The sequence below is a fragment of the Vulpes vulpes genome, chromosome 15 (assembly GCF_048418805.1).
Source record: "Vulpes vulpes isolate BD-2025 chromosome 15, VulVul3, whole genome shotgun sequence".
In the NCBI taxonomy this organism is placed as follows: Eukaryota; Metazoa; Chordata; class Mammalia; order Carnivora; family Canidae; genus Vulpes; species Vulpes vulpes.
Window position 1 is genome coordinate 6,948,183 of NC_132794.1, and position 16,751 is coordinate 6,964,933.

At 40.2% G+C, this 16,751-nt stretch overlaps 1 protein-coding gene across 2 annotated transcripts in view; it reads right to left on the reverse strand.

Annotated features, from left to right (window-relative positions):
• Positions 1-295: 295 nt before the first annotated feature.
• The window catches only part of KCNJ15 (potassium inwardly rectifying channel subfamily J member 15), a 48,118-nt gene continuing 31,662 nt past the window's right edge, over positions 296-16,751 (reverse strand). Inside the window, exons 2-3 of one of the 2 annotated variants that reach the window (XM_025987287.2) lie at positions 10,202-10,302; positions 296-7,913 (exon numbers count right to left, since the gene is read on the reverse strand). In XM_025987287.2, the coding sequence (XP_025843072.1) occupies positions 6,766-7,893 (1,128 nt within the window). In that variant the 5' untranslated portion in view covers positions 7,894-7,913; positions 10,202-10,302 and the 3' untranslated portion in view covers positions 296-6,765. The remainder of the gene's footprint in view (positions 7,914-10,201; positions 10,303-16,751) is intronic. The other variant, XM_072740553.1, reaches the window with a different exon arrangement.

The following is a 16,751-nucleotide window of genomic DNA, read 5'->3' on the forward strand; positions in this document are numbered from 1 at the left end:
AGTTCATCTTTAATCAGTGATGAAAATGAAATGATCACTAGAGTATTGAGGCAAAAGAAAGAGATGAGACAGTGGTTTCATTTTCTTTTCTTTGACTGAAAAAGGAAGGGAAATACATTCTTTCAGGCCCTGACAGATAATCCCATCTTCACAAGGTTTTAGTACATACTCAGTCCCAAATTATTGTAGTTGCTGTCACTGGAAACAGCCTCTGAGCTCTCCAAGGAAATACTAGATCCCTCTCCATCAGAGTGCCACTGTGACACTGTTACCACTCCAATGAAATGAAAAGAACTCAAGATTGTAAAATGAGCTTTATTGTACTTGCTATTGTTTCACAGACTAGAGAGATTCCATATATAAACAGGAAAAGGAGGAGATACCTACAAAAACAAGAAATGGCTTGACAAATCGAGGTGTGGGTTTGTAGAACATGGAAGTATATATTTCAAGCTGATTGGTCATGGTCTGATTGGGCTTGGTGGTGACATAGTATAGGAATCAGTTAGTATGAGATTTCCAACACCAACTGGTACTAACTCAATCTTGATAAATGTAAATCATGATTCTGCTTAGGCAAATCCAGGCATAGAACCAGTTCAAATACCATAGGGAAGCATGGACACTCATCTTGTGGCATAATACAGGCAGCCATCAAATCCAGTGCTGTGTGTAACAAGAGACAGAGGCATGATCAAGATTTTGCTATGCACACATTGCCAGGGGTTCTTTTTTTTTTTTTTCTTCAATTTTTAAAAAAGATTTTATTTATTCAATTGAGACAAAGAGATACAGAGAAAGAGAGAGAGAAAGAGAGAGAGAGAGAGAGTGAATGAGTAGGGGGAGAGGCAGAGGCAGAAACAGGCTCCCGGCTGAGTCGGGAGCTGGATGTGGGGCTTGATCCCAGGACCTGGACGAAGATCACGACCCAAGCCAAACGCAGACACTTAACCATCTGAGCCACTCAGGCACCCCACTGCCAGGGTTTCTAAGAAGTGGGACTGTTTGCTTGTAAAATCTGCGTGTCATTTGGGATTTTGATCTCCATAACATTCTCGTGAATTTGATTAAGTGGTATTTTGGAGTGGGTCCTTTTGGAATGGAGATGTCTGTTTACCAAAGCATACTTTATGTAACTTACAATTCCATGACACCCTACAGAAATAATTCTTCCAAAATAGATCCAAGTTGGCTGTTATCCTGCCTTCCTGTACTGCCTGCTATTTAATACTCTGTCAGCACACAAACACAGCTTCCTCTGGTGATCTGGAAGTTTGTTTTTGTAAAAAGTCCCTGATACAGTCATACTTCCTGTAATGATTTGATTTAATACAACATCCTTAATCTTAAGATTTGATTACAGATGAAAGAATATAGTTAAATTATAGTGAATGAAAAAAATCACTCCTTTGAACTCCCCTCCAATCACCTTCTTGGAAGCTTTTTACTTTTTCCATAATATTAAGGACATTTGCAGTAATAACAATAAGAGTAATGATAAACTAAGAGGTCACATTTCCTAGCTCAGAGTCAACAACTTCTGATTTTTTTTTTAATAGGTACTTGACCATCAATTGTGGTAGCTTCCTTGGAGTCTAATTTTGAATGGGTTCTACTTTTACTTGAATAATTTTTGAGGGGTGAAATTGGGTATCTTCAGGGCATCGGAATGCCTGGATACTAGATACAGTTTGGCCTTGAATGAAGATAAGATCCTGGTGAAGTATAGTCACACCGTCGTCATGAGGTGGGAGGTGTGAAGCAAAAGCTTGGTGATGGACTTTTCAGTTGATTTCCCCATCTTTGGCTTTGCCCACTCACTGGTCATTGGGAATCCACCCTAACCATTGGCCTGATTCTCTGGTCTCTGGCGGGGGGTTGGAAACCAGGACTCTTGTATACCATGTGGCAGGAGACTTTGAACCCATCATTCTAGGCCTTTCCCTGATAGACATCCTCGAAGAACATGCTATTTTGCACTGTATGGGATGTATCAGAGGCCCTCTGTGTTTTGCTGAAATTTACTTTTACTAATGGGGCAAGCCAAGGAAATATTTTTCTGGAATACTCCCTTTATTGCTGGTTGTATGAAAAATGTTGCTTGCAAGTGAAGGGATATTTGTTGTTCTTCTAGAGCTGGGCATAGCTTGGGATGATGTGAATACTCTCTACAGGACTGTCAGATTTAGCAAACAAATTATACAAGACATTTAGTTAAATTTGAAATATTTTTCTAATTGGCTGTGCAATTTTGTAAATTTTCTAAGAAAAAAATGAATATAGAACATTTATAGCATCTTAATACAGGATGCTGGACAAAAATTAAATACAAGACATATCCTGTAGATACAGCATGTCCGACATTCCTCACTCTGGTATTATCAACCCATTCGAGTTATATGGCTTTTACCTACACATATGACATCTTTGGCTTTTGTGCTTCTATATCAATTATATCCTTTGACTTCTACAATCAATTAGTGTAATTTAATTAGGTTAACTATCAACTGCAATTAGCTGTTTGTTGGTTTTCTATTTCTTATGTACTGGCAACATAGCAACTGAAAAATAAAAATCTCTATCCCCAAATTCTGGCCATCTAAATGCCCCCAAATTACTAATTTGAGTTAATTTTTTTTAATCCACAGGATAATTTGACTTGTTAGAGTAGATGACAAAGATGAAGAAAAGCCAGTGAAGCACACATTAAGTAGAAAGGAAATTGAACTCAGAAGAATTGGCAGAGGATAATGATGAAGTGGCTGAAGTCTTATTTCTGCTTCCTGTTTCTTTCTCATTAAGTATTTAGTGGTAAACTTCAGGAAACGGGATCCCTGGGTGGCACAGCGGTTTGGCTCCTGCCTTTGGCCCAGGGTGTGATCCTGGAGACCCGGGATTGAATCCTACATCGGGCTCCGGGCTCCTGGCGCATGGAGCCTGCTTCTCCCTCTGCCAATGTCTCTGCCTCTCTCTCTCTCTCTGTGACTATCATAAATAAATAAAAATTTTAAAAAAATCCATCAGTATTTCTTAAAGGCTAGGGATTGCTGTCCATAGGCCCAAGGAAGGATGGGCAGCCGATTCTGATTAAAAATAACCTGAGGTTCACAGAGGGTTAAATGTAGGTAGTTAATCAATTATGAATGAAATGTTAAACTTTTAGACTTTCAGGTGTGTCTTCCCAGAGGAGAAAATTAAGTGCATCTTGGACCTATCTGGAGTCAAATGCTGGAATTCAAGTGCAAACCATAGAATATGGAAATCAGGACTTGAAATGCTAATATTTAATTAAAAAAATACCATCTCAGAAAGCTTTGATAAAATAACCTGCATTCAAAATGATGTGTTTCAAATGCTTAACAGGCAAAGAAAAGTCTAGCAAGAAGGAAAAACCAAGATTGAGAGGCTCGCAGTATTCATTATGCCAGAGCGTCAAATGTCTGACCCTTTGACTATAGTGACAAAATACAGAACTGAGCCCAAAGGTGGGGATAATCCTTTACTCAGCTACCAATGCAAAGGCCTAGTGCCTTCTTTGCTTTTCCCCTCTCTTTCCTTGTTTCTCGAGGTGATATGATATGAGGATCCAAGTAAGGGAGAAAGAATCACATAGGAGTAGAAGTGTCACTTATTTATATATCTTAATTTACATTCAATGGTATCAAAATCACTATCAATTAAGATTGAAAATTCAATTCAAAGAAAAATCAAATGAATAATTGTTTACAGTCATCTCAATATCTGCTCCACTTATTCATAGCATTTTTCACTTTTAGCCAGTTATTTTACATTTCCGGAGTCTCATCTAGTGCCATAATTTTCCCGAGTGAGAAAAGGAACTAATGTGTGACTCCAACCCGATTCCAAAGATGACTCCTTGGGAGGATCAATGAGTGAATCTTGGCTATGCTGTCTGGGACTGTTGGCTACCAGGTACCATGCACATACAATATATTTTCTTACTGAAATTAGACACAGCTTTCAGATTACGCTGATTTGCTGTTATTTACTTTGTGATTTTTCAAATGGAACATGACATATTTGAATGGTCTCACTGAGAAGGCCTGATGTATTGGAAATGTTTCAAAATACAAAAGACTTCTTGGGCCAACAACATTCCATTAGTTTGATTATGTCTTAGTTGGGTGTTGAGCTTGAATCTGTCTCAGTCAAAAGACTGTTTAGATATAATGAAATAAGTTTGCCACCTACATCTTTTGCTAGTATGCTAACACCAGAGTTTTGTGTAGAAAGTAATAATAAGTAGGGAATGCTAAACTTCTTTCTTTCTTTCTTTCTTTCTTTCTTTCTTTCTTTCTTTCTTTCTTTCTTTCTTTCTTTCTTCTTTTTTTTTTTGGAATGCTAACTTTCAAACCAGATACAAGTTTAAAACTATTTACAGGATATTCTATTACAATACAATTTATTGACTTGTACAAGTATTGGATTTTAAGATTTTTAAGATACTGCATATTTGTCTTGTGTATAGTGCAAAAGATCAAATGATCAAGTCCTCCAGATTGGCTGAAATAGATATGCTAAATGAACAAACAAAAGACTTCTCCATCTCATGCTACATCACTGTACCAAAAACAATGAAGTATGCAAGTTTCCTAATCTTGATCACATTCAAATTAGCATTGATGTAAATCCTGTGTAAAGAGTTTAATAGTGCAACAGAAAACCTGTAAACATGCCTGTGGCATTATTTTCCTGTCGATTATAGCACAATAGACAATAAAAAAACCACACATAATGACTAAAGGGCTAATGTCTAACTAAACTAACATAATTTCTTTAGAAGAATGAAGATCTAAAACAATCTGCCATTAAATTATTAACAGAAAGAGAGAAAATATTCCTGAATAATAAAGAAAAAGCCTCTTGTGCATTGAAATTGCCCTTTAAACCTCTAGAACTAACTTTACCGCTGTTCTTCTTACATCTGTGTTAGATGTTTGGCTCCAGGTCAGAGATTTCAGCCACATCTTCTCTCCCATGGAAGGACATTTGAAAATGTGGTAGCATAAAGATATGACTACATTTGCTATAATCCATAGCATCATTTCACTGATCACCTGAATCTGGATTACTTTCTCCTTTTCTCTGAGCCCCGGTTTCTTCATTTTTGTGGAATAAAACATATGTGAGCATATTTGTCGAGGACTTGCTTTCTTAACTGTAAATGTCTTTCACTGATAATTTCCACAATTATGCTTGAAAAGCTAGAATGTGCATGGATGTGTGTGTGTGCGTGTGTGTGTCTGTGTGTACATGTATGTGGGATCACGTGTATGTCTATATGGTGCCTACCCACTTACAGTCACATTTTTCTTGAGTGAGTACACAAGTCTGTCCTGGTTTGAATGAAATGAGAATTCACCTTTTGCACGTTTAACCAGTCCCAGCCCATGTATATTCTTTGCCTCAAAGAAATACATGGCCCCTAAGTTCTGCCAAGAGTAAAATGTTACCCTTGTACCACTCAGTTGCATGAGATTTATTTAAATATTGAAGGCATTCTTTACATGTCATCATATCATCCAATCCCATTCATGCTTCAAAGAGTCATCTGTATGTGAATTCATTATCCTCGGCTCTTCTTGTTCCTCATGGCCCCATCCAACCTTGTAGGCTTCGACATCTGAGCAAATTTCTGATTGAAATGCAGCTTCATTTTTCTTTTGTGCTAACTGTAGTCAACATGCATATGCTTAGCATGAGTGAGGCAACCACTATTCTCAAGTGATTTTTTTTTTTTTATTTTGGAATATCAGTGGCAGTTCCTTAGGGGACGATTTTAACAGACAAGGAATGAAATGGCTGATAAGAATATTGGCCCATAATAATAAGCTGAAGAAAGAAGGACAGGTCTGGAGACCATGTGGGTTTGGGACCCACGGCGTGCCATGGCTTTAGAAAGTTCCCCTGAAAACTTTCCATGTTTCAGGCTTTCTTTTGTATACAAATCACTTGGAGGTCTCGTGAAGATACAGATTATTTCTCGAAGTCCGGCTGGGGCCACAGAGTCTATATTGCTAATAAGCTCCCGGACAGTGCTGGTACTGCTGGTTTGTGAGCTACATTTTGAATAGAAAATGACTAGTACATTCCAACAAAAAAATTACTGTGAACAAAGGAGTCAACTCCATTTGTATATGTTTCACAGTCCTTAATACCTGATTGGTTCTATTTCACTCTGCACAATTAAATCCATTTCAAAGAGGTAAGAATGGAATTATTTTTGTGAGCACAGAGTCCCCTTGACTCCATTACCTGATAGCCTCCATTAAATATAACATTTTCTCTGCCTAAAAAGAGGGTGTTATAAAGCAACAGTATAAAGGGATACTGAACCACATTTCAACTCTTGGCCATAACGTCTTTGATACTTGTTTAGAATAAATACCTTGTGTTATAGCTGATATCCTGTGTAGAAATGCATTTCCTTTCAACAGCAGCATTGCTAACTGTCCACCCAGCCCGACATGATTTCAGTTGCCCTACACCAAGTTTTTGGAAATACAGCCCCGTCTTAGAAAATATGAATTTTGAGAGTTTGCTTCAGACAAAGCATGTTGAAAAGGAACCTTCTCAAACACAGAAATGCTTGCTCAGGTGCCAGGGAAAAACGTGGATTTTGTATGTCTGTGCAGTGTTTTAGAGTGAATCCACACGTTTCCATTCTCATGGTGACCTTTGCGTTCGAAAGGAGCTCACAGGTGAAAATAGCTCACAGAGTCAAACCAGGGGTGGCTGCCGCCATCAGACATTGCTCTGTTGTAACAGAAGAGTTCTCAGTTCCCTTTCCCTCTGATCCTCCTGCCTGTACTTCTCTTCCAGTTTCTGCTTCTCAGTATCTGCACAGTAAAAGGTGCAATCCGGGCTCTTCCGGATTTGTTCAAACTGGCTGAAATCAGCCACATACTTTCCATTTTTTGAGAGAGAAACCACAGGCACAAACTCGAAGCCCCAGTAGATCTCTTCTGGGATATAAGATGTGCGACTCTGGCAGACTGCGCTGGTGGATTCCACGGTGGCATTGAGGAGGACCACGAGTTCAAACTCCTTCTCCTTCAGGTTCTGGGGTGTGAGATCCCTCAGGGGGCTCGTCTCATCCAATACGTGGTAGAATGTCATGGGCAAGATGAGGAAGGGGCTCTCAGAAGAGGAGTCCACATGGAATTTGACAGTGGCTTGGTTGAGCAGAATCCGCTCCCCCTCCTTGGTGACATGGGTCTGGAGGAGCTTGCCTGAGAGCTGGCACTGAATCAGGAGGCTCTTCCTCATGTTCGCCACCTGGATCACCAAACACAGCTTCCCATTCTGCTTGGTAATGACAGCACAGTGGCTGAACTTGATGGTCTCTGCCCGCTTTTTGGGTCTGGCAATCTTGGCCAGAAAGGTGCCCGTGATGAAGATCTCAATCAGGGTGGTAATGACCAGCTGAGCAACCAACAAAAAAATGGCATGAGGGCATTCCTCAGTGATGGAGCGGACTCCATAGCCAATGGTAGTCTGGGATTCCAGAGAAAACAGAAATGCTCCAGTGAGAGAGTCCACTTTCATGATGCAGGGGGTGTGATTTGAAACATCCTCACTTGGTTCTAAATCCCCATGAATAAAAGCAATGGCATAGTAGATCACTCCAAAAAGGAACCAGGTCATCACGAATGTGGCGGCAAACAGGGTGAGCTTATATCTCCACTTCATGTCAATGACAGTTGTCCACAAGTCTTGAAGGTAGAGTAAGTATATGCCATCCACTTTGTCAATTCTCACATTGCTGTGCCCACTCTTGGACATGACTCGGGGCCTGTTGGCTTTGAGCCCAGCTCCTGCCGTGTGCTTCACCAGGGGAGCACTGGACATGCTGATGTGAATGGCATCCATCGTCAGGCTATTGCGACTACCTAAGGAAATGGCACAGAAAGATGTTCCGGTACTGTCACATGTAGTAGAACAACCAGAAAACAGAAATATGATAATCAAATGAAATATGTAGGAATGTATATATATCTATATAAGAAAGGTGGATTTGGCAGGCAAGACTAGTCTACCAGTACTTAAGGAAGACAGTAGGGTGGAGTGAGGAGCATGAACTCTGGAGATCAGCAAACCTGGGCTAAATGCCAACTGTCCAATTTATTTGCTGTGTGACCTTGCACGAGCTATTTAAGTTCTCTGGATCTCAGCTCCTTGATCTGCAAAATGGGAATATAACCTACTCCTCAGGTTTTTGTGATGGTTACATGAAATAATGCCTACAAAGTGCCAAAACAAAGCCTTACACTCAAAAATGATGCCAGTTTTTCTCATTATAAAATCACCCTCACATGCATCTACCCCACTGAGTATTATGAATATTTATGTATAGTTAGTTAGCACAAATTTCCAATTCTAGAAAATTTAAAAATAAGTTGACTGAGCATAGGGTCAGCACTCATACAACTAAAATGCACCATCTATAAGATAATTTTAATATAGGAATAGAGAATATTAATACATATTTTAAAAACTGGTAATATTAATAAAATTTTTTAAAAACTTACCCTTTTGTGTGGCATTCTCTGCAGCAGAAATGCATTCCCCCCCAATCCAATGAATACTTTAGAATTGATGACCTCTCCTAGTTCATGATTATATTGGGAAGGACTAAGTCATCAACCAACCAACAACAAACAGGTAGTGAATAATTATGCTTCATTAATAGCTTGGTTAATATGCTAATTATCAAAATGTCATATTAGGTATGCCATTTAGGTATGGCACAAAATTTTTGCCTTATTCCTTTAGAAATAACCAGAACCAACATAGGAATCTCTTGTAAAAAGCTATAGAACAAGTAGGCAAGGACAGGCATCTGACATTGTGGCAGAAGAGATCCACCTAGGAGAAGGACCAGGTTTCCAAGCTGAGTCCCCGGGAATGCTTCCCTCTGCATCAACAGACAGGAACAAGCTGAGTGTGAGGCCATATAGCGTCTTACACTACCTGCCTGGCAACTGAAATAAATCATCCTATATTCCTTGAAACAGACAATGGGAGTAATTACAGGGTAACACTACCTGGTTGGCATGTGGGTTTTTTTCCACCTCATTGGTATTTTAAGGAAGAAGGAAAAAAATCCCCCCTTTAAAAAGGAACTGGATACAGTGGTCTGTGATTCATGCAATAATCTTCGCTGTTAGGGCAGCATTATCTCAACAGAAGTTTTGGAAGTAATCTTCTGGGCAAATCCTTTCAAGGAAACTGAAACCATCCATCAGAAACTAACACTTGTTGAAGATGCAGGGATTTGTGCTTTTTAATTTTCCTGTTATATTAAGAGCGTGTCATTTACTGAATAACCCTTGAAATGATTTTTTTTTTCTTGGAAAGAAAAGTTACTTTTTCATTTTCATTGCAAAGAAGGGCCCTAAGCTATTCAGAATTTATTTTTCTTTTTGAAGCCTATTCCACTTATGTAGAGATTCATTTAGGAGAAAAATACAGGATATAACCGAAGAACATAGGCTTTATCAGCCCCTCAGCAGCATTTTTCCGTAACCAAGAGGAAAGTGACCACCACGAAAACTTGGGAACAAAACAACATGCCACCATGCCCAAAAGCATAGTCAAGCTCAGAACGTGAGCATCGCCGAAAGCAAATGAAGTTTATGTACAAGTAAATGCATGCACTTTAAAAAAAGGGAGAGAGAGAGAGAGAGAGAGAGAGAGAGAGAAACTGCTAAGGGAAAGTGCATGCCATTCAATCCACTGAAATAAAAACAGAGGCTTAAGTTTTCAAGTGTGAGTGACACACGAGTGTCCTGCGGGCACGAGCGAAGCTCCAAGCTCAGCTGTCTGCCAGATTCTGGAAAACTTGGCCCTGTTTACATGAAGGCAGTGCCATGAAGCTTCTGTTTTAACCTCTCTTTAAAAGAGGCAATGGGCCAGGCTTCAGATGAGCTGGATCTTTTCCCTCTTTCTGCTGAAAGCTCTCTTGTTACATTTCTGCACATCTAGTGTTGGAGGTAATGACACCAATAGCTACTCAAGATTGATGGCCTTAAAAGGGGGAACAAGACTTAGTGCCTCTGGGGAGGGGATTCTTGGTTTTAGCATCTCTCTGTGGAAAAGAGTGGCTGGTAGACCACACTCAAAGGGTAAGCACTTTTCCCCCCCCCTCAACACCCTGTGCCCTCAGACTGTTTACTACCTGGTCACTCCCTCAGCAGGTCAGAAGGCGTCTTCTTCAAGGCAGATGGGATGTCCTCGCTCCCCTTCACCCACCTGGCTACCATGGGATTCTGCTTCTGCCTGAAAGAAAGAGGGACGCACAGGTGTTTACAAAGAGACTGACCCAGTGAAACTGACCCTTCACGATTCCCCCCAGGGCTAGGGCCCTAGCATTCACCTTCCAATCCCTGATAATCTGGCATGGTGCCCAGAATAGACCAAAGGCTCAAGGAATGTTTTAAGAATTAAATTGAAGCCCCAACCACAGCTCTCCCCATAGAATTCCCACCCTCTGGAGGGAGCTCAATAGTAAAACACCCTGGAAAGAGTGGGTTAACTCACCCCCATTGAGGCCCACTATCAACTGACCAGCAAACAGGGAGGCAGGAAGGGGAAGTGCAGAGGAAGTAAACAGTGAGCATTGGAAGGGAAGAGTCTAGAATATTTTTACCGCCTGTGGAAATGCATTATTACTGTTGAGTCACAGAACATCAGAGCTGAAAAGATTGTCAAACCCAAGGCATCTGACACACATTTTTCAAACACGGAGATAGACCCAGGAGGTTGGAGTGACAGGTCTTCATCACACAGATGGTTCATGGCAGAAAGAACAAGGTCCAAAGTCTTTAAAAGCTTGACCGGAGTTCTTGTCAGTACACCACAAATGCCTCTTCAGCCTCCAGAGTTTAATGTAATCTATTCTAAATTCAGAAGGCTCTTTCACCTCCTACTTTCCTGGAATACTTTTTACTAAGATATATATCTGTAGATCTACCCACATTTTTGTCTGTCTTATACACGGGGGTATACGTATCCTTCACACTTCCCTTCTGATTTACCAATTATTGTAAATGTGCTCTCTCTTCATGCCCGTGGCCCCAGTTATCAACCTGGATAGCCTCTCATGCACTCGATTCCCCCAGTGTGTTTGCAGTGTTTGGCAAACCATCTCTTCATCACTGATCTATTACCACCTGTAATGATCATCTGTGAAGATCCAGCATCTCTTTCTTTGCACCCATAAATCTTACCAGTATCCTTTTTCATTTATACTTCATCATATGCTCTGAATTTTCAGTATTATATTCTGCAGCAGACTTCCTTCACGAAGTCTACCTCATTGTTTATACACATTCTCATTTCATAAAATTTTGTGTCACTTTCTTAGGTATGTTTTTCTTTACTGATTGTGCCATTTACCTGGCTTCACTTCTAAAATGTTAAGAAATAGTAGCAGTTTCTTAAAGCTCAAGATGGAAAGAACAATAAAAGATATTCTCCTCTAAGTTCCCTTCTCCTAATCCCACAAATAAGGAATATTCCATACAAGTCATTATAGTTTTCTTTAGTCTCTGGAAATTGTATTCTCCAGTTTTCATTATATTGTTCCAGCATGTGGGGTGGGATTGTAATCTTAGAACTGTGATATCTTTATTGAAGTCAAGTCCTTTAAACTACTGAATAAAGAGGTCAACATTCCTTTCCTACTTCAAGCCAATAACACACACATAGAATGAAGTCATTTATTGCCTATGCTGTGGAGCATTTGTTTTCTGGAGATAAAGGAAAGAAAAACATATTTTTGAAATAGAACTAAACAGTAGGCACATTGAAAGCGGTATTTAGCTATATGAAGAACTACGCTTCCAGTCTTGGGAGCAAAACAATGAGAATGGAAAAATGAAATATAGTTCCCAACATTTCCTCAGAGAGGACAAAATTCTATCAAATAGAGAGCATCTTATAAGAATGAATGATCAAAGAAGTTAGCCACACTGAGCTGGAATACTCATCCTATTAGAGAGAAATCAATCTATAAATGACCAGAAATCCACTGACCAATTAGAAGAAATATGCATGCAACTAATAAGCCTGAATAAAGTCAGAATAGAGTCAGAAGTGGTCCAATGTGGGAAAGATGCGGATGAATAATAACAATGACAATTATAAAATAAAGATTCAGATAAGTTATCATCATCATCATCATCATCATCATCATCAATAGATAACACTATATAGTGCTGTGTGCCAGCCATTGTTCTCCATGCTTTCCATGCATGAACTTAATTAACCCTCATACCAACCCTATGAGGCAAGTGCTGTCATTATCCCCATGAGGAGGAAATAGGGAGGTTAAGCAACAGAGGTTAAGCAACTCACCCATGTTCTCAACAGCTGGCATGTGGCAGTAGTGCCCCTGTGAAGCTCCCATGCCTACCCTCTCTGCCACCTTGACAAAGGTGCTCAAGCTTTAGCTGCATCAGAATTACCTGGAAGTGTTAGAGTTTCTGATTTCAGTAGGTTTGGGATGGAGTTTCTGATTTCAGTAGGTTTGGGATGTACAAGAATTTGTACATCTAACAAGCTCACAGGTGATGCTCCAGGAACACACGTTGGAAACTTCCACAGCATGATATACAGCTCAAATGATATCAACAGCTTTTCTGCTCTTGATGGAGAGCCTTATCCCCTCACTTTCACTGAGAATTCTAAAATAACACTGTTGCACATAAGCACTGGAAACATCTGGTTGTTAGTTTTCAGAAATGTCCAATCTCCACCATACTCATGGATGAATGCCAACTACCTAGTGAGCCAGTGATAAGTACTGATTTTTAAAGCATTGAAGAGTGATTTTCCCCTACTCATTAGTACAACACTGATTCCTTCTAAATTGCAGAGTTACTTGCTCTGTTGAGTCAAATTTGAAGTTTTCAATGTGCCCATCCTGACAAAAACTTCATTCTGGGTTCCTCAGTGGGCAGAAAAATAACTAACTTTCACCTGCAGAAAAATAGCTAATAACAAAATAGGGAGACAGCAGAGCTCCTCAGCCAAGCTCAAGTGATGTGATTCCATGTACCTTTAAAGGGGGTGGGGTGGCATGAAGTAATAAAATCCAAATCAAATCATAATTTTGGATTTCCAGATGAAAATTGCAGTTTGAGAGGATCTGACTTTAAAGCTCTATCAAAGCAGCTTTCTGTTTGTAGGGAAAGTTGCTTAAAAAGCTTCCTCGGACATCAAATATTTCTAACAAAACAGTTTTTGGATGATATGTCTCATAGCTATGAATCCAAAATACCTAGATTAAATTTCACTTTAAGGTTTGGGTTTAGCTAGTAAGTAGAAAAAGAAATGCTTGACAAGCATGTACTTGGGGTTCACTGAACTCAAAAGCTTTAAAAATAATTGAAAATAAAATCAGTGAGGCTTGGCTATCCTTTCTTTGGATCCTGTAACTATGGTCACACAAATACATGTGCTGGGACCTTTGGGTCTGGCCTCATGCCATATTCTTCCCTGCACTTCAAAGCAGTCTAGGACTCGCTTCAGTGGCTGATCTGACTGTTCTTAACGTAATTGTTGACTCCATCCATGTCAGCTGAGGACACAGTTGACCTTGTCCAGGTGGCCTCAGAAATGGGCATCTCTACAGAAAAAGAAGAAGGTGGATAAAGTTGGCTCTCAGCAGATTCCAAAGGGTTGTTCTTTGACTCTTATCTCCTGGGGAAATGATTATTTTCTTCTGCAAATCCATTTTTTCCCATCAAGCCATTGAGGACTGGGGAAGGCTGGAACGAATGATAGCTTCCAGGAAGCTGTGGAATTGGCCATTCTTCTCCATAAGAATCTTAAGGATCTGAGGGGAAGTACCAGTTGAGATGATAGGAAACTTGCAGCTAAGTTTCCTCTATCTTGATCTATATTTTGAGGCTAAGAACTAGGATCCTAATTGACAAAGCTAGGGTCATTGTTGGTTGTTGTAGCTGATTGTGGCTTCCAGTTATTTGCTGCGCCTCTCTGCTGGGTCCATCTATAAGGAACTCTTCCTTAGGCCTCTCTCTAGGGGTTGGGGGATAGAGAATCTGTTTTCATCCTTTAGTGTCAGATGTGGCCAAGTGACTGTGTTGGCCAATGGGGTGTGAGCCGCAGTGACTCACCCATGCTTCAACAGAGGCATCAGACTCGTGTTGGGGTCTCAGATAGTCTTAGATGGGCTGCTCCTTCCTCTGAGGAATGGGAGGAGGGAGGCACCTCCAGCTGAGCCACAGCTGAGCCAAAGCTGACTTGCAACACAAGTGACAAATGACTCTGGTTGCTTAAGCCACTGGATTCTTAGAAGTGATTGTTACTGAGGCAAAATCTAGTGAAAGCCTGACCACAAGGACAGCCCTACTACATGTTTTTGTGTTTTAGGATTATAGGCCTGACCTAAAGGATACAGTATTTTAAAGAAAATATGGAAAGTCTTGAAATATCCCTAATGTAAACTCTGAATGTTGGCCTATGACTAAACAATGAATCAAAAAAGAAACCCAAATCTAACAAGATTCAAGTAGGAACAAAGATTTGCCTGATCTCAAGGACAACATAGAAAGGTGAATAAATTCTCATATAAATTGTTTCTAAATCAATATTTAAGTTTATCTTGACAAGTTTTCAGGATGAGGTAGAAGGGCCTTAGATGTTATCACTCTAATATTCTGTTGAACAAGACACCCTTAGTTAAGGTAGCCTCATAATCTGTAATGTGAGACACACATTATCGTTATACCACTGGCAGCTTTCATTTGGGAAGAGGGTACTTAAAAAGGACCAGGCACTTTCCAAAGCAATTACAGACAATATAGTATTTCACCCTTCTCTTTACCTTGCAAAGAAAGTATTTTCTCTATTTTCCAAATGAGGAAACGAAGTTTAGAGAGATGAGATAATTTACACATATTCATAAAACTAATCCATGGAGGACCTTGTTGGCAGACCAGATCTGTCTCCGTAGCTGTGTTCCTATCTAGCCACTGAGCCCCTCAGTCGTCAAATTCAGCTCAGAAGGAATGTTTCTATTCATGATGAACTTTGATGCAGCATAAGGTAAGTCCCTGCTCACTACATGTTAGTATCCATTACAGAATAAATAGCTATATTTGATTTATTGTTTTTTTAATTGAAGTTCGATTTGCCAACGTATACCAACCACTATTCATTCCATCAAGTGCTCTCCTCAGTGCCTGTCACCCAGTGACTTATTGTTGCTAGCATGCCAGACCTTATAGAGGTGCCATATAGTAATTTAATTTTCACATCAATTCTGAAAGAGGTACTGTTATTGTTCAAGGATTCTAGATTAGGAAACTATGAGACAGCATAAGGTTTGCTTGAGCCTATATCCATTTTCTCTCGTCTCGAAACCATGACTTCTCTAACCTCAGCGGGCATCAGAATCACCCAGAGGCCTTGAAACATGCTGGGTCAGAGTTTCTGATTCAGTAGGTCCAGAGTGGAGTCTGAGAATCTGCATTTCTAATGAGTTCCCAGGTGATGCTGACCTGCTGGTATTGAGACCACACTTTCAGAGTATGATTTGCACTATGCACCGCTTAATGAATTATATATGAACTATATAAAATACGTAAGAAATTCACAAGCACATAAATCGGATCATCTCAAAGTTCAGTCTCATTACTTTCAAACAAAAGAATGGGCCCTTTGATGTAAGAAAGAAGAGAAAGTTGATGGGGTTAAATATATAAGTATGGTAGATGCCCGCTAGGGTATTCAATTGCCAGGAGAAGCATCCTAGGGGATAGAAGTTCAAGTATATTATCCTGGGGAAATAAAAGGGAAATTTTGGTGAAAAGGAAATCAATTTTGGTTGAAAATTGCCTGAAAGTTTCTTCCTTAGATGGAGGGTATCATCCTGGAGTGGATTTCAGGGTTCACTGGCCAGGAATGTCAGAGGCCAGAAGAATGAACCTGGACTCCATGGCTGAGTGAGCGGGGGCTGAAGGGTCTTAGCCGTCCCTTGTTAGGTCTTCCCCCAAGTGTGTGGTGCAGGCATTCCACAAATAAAGGGATTTGTACTCAGATAATTTTGGGAAGCTTTGCTTCCAAACATCCAAACGGTTCCTGGTCTGCACCCATTGGAGATTGACATCTCATGGTTGTATATTACAGGGTCTGAGATATCTGGCATTTCTATAACATTTGAGAACACTTTAAAGAGTGCTGATCCAGTTTAAACTCTGCAATTTATATCTGGGGAAAAGGGGATCAAAGAGTTGCATGACTTGTTCAAGGTCGCTGAGACTGTGGCAGGATTAGGGGAGGAAGCAAGGCTTTGTGCCTCTCAATTTGTCTGACAGGCAGGTTTCTGTGTTTATTGTCACAAAATATCTTGAGATGAGCTATCCATCTCACTGGATGCTGACAACAGGGTGGCATAGAAGAGGGCAAACCCGTCCCCCCAACAACTGCAGCATCCATACCACTTGAAAGCTCATTTGAAATGCCAATTCTTAAGTTTCACACTTCAGCTACTGAATCAGAAGCTCTGCAGGTGCTGCCCAAAACCTGTGTCTTAAAAAGAACCCAACTTCCCAAGGGATTATGTGGCCAGAGTTTGTCAGCGATGGCTTGGTGGGTTGGCGAGCTCTTTCCTTTGGAAACCAACAAGTACTCTTTTAAAGACAAATCCCACATTTTGCATTGCATGTGAGCATCTGATGATCCAATTTGCCTCTGCGGTC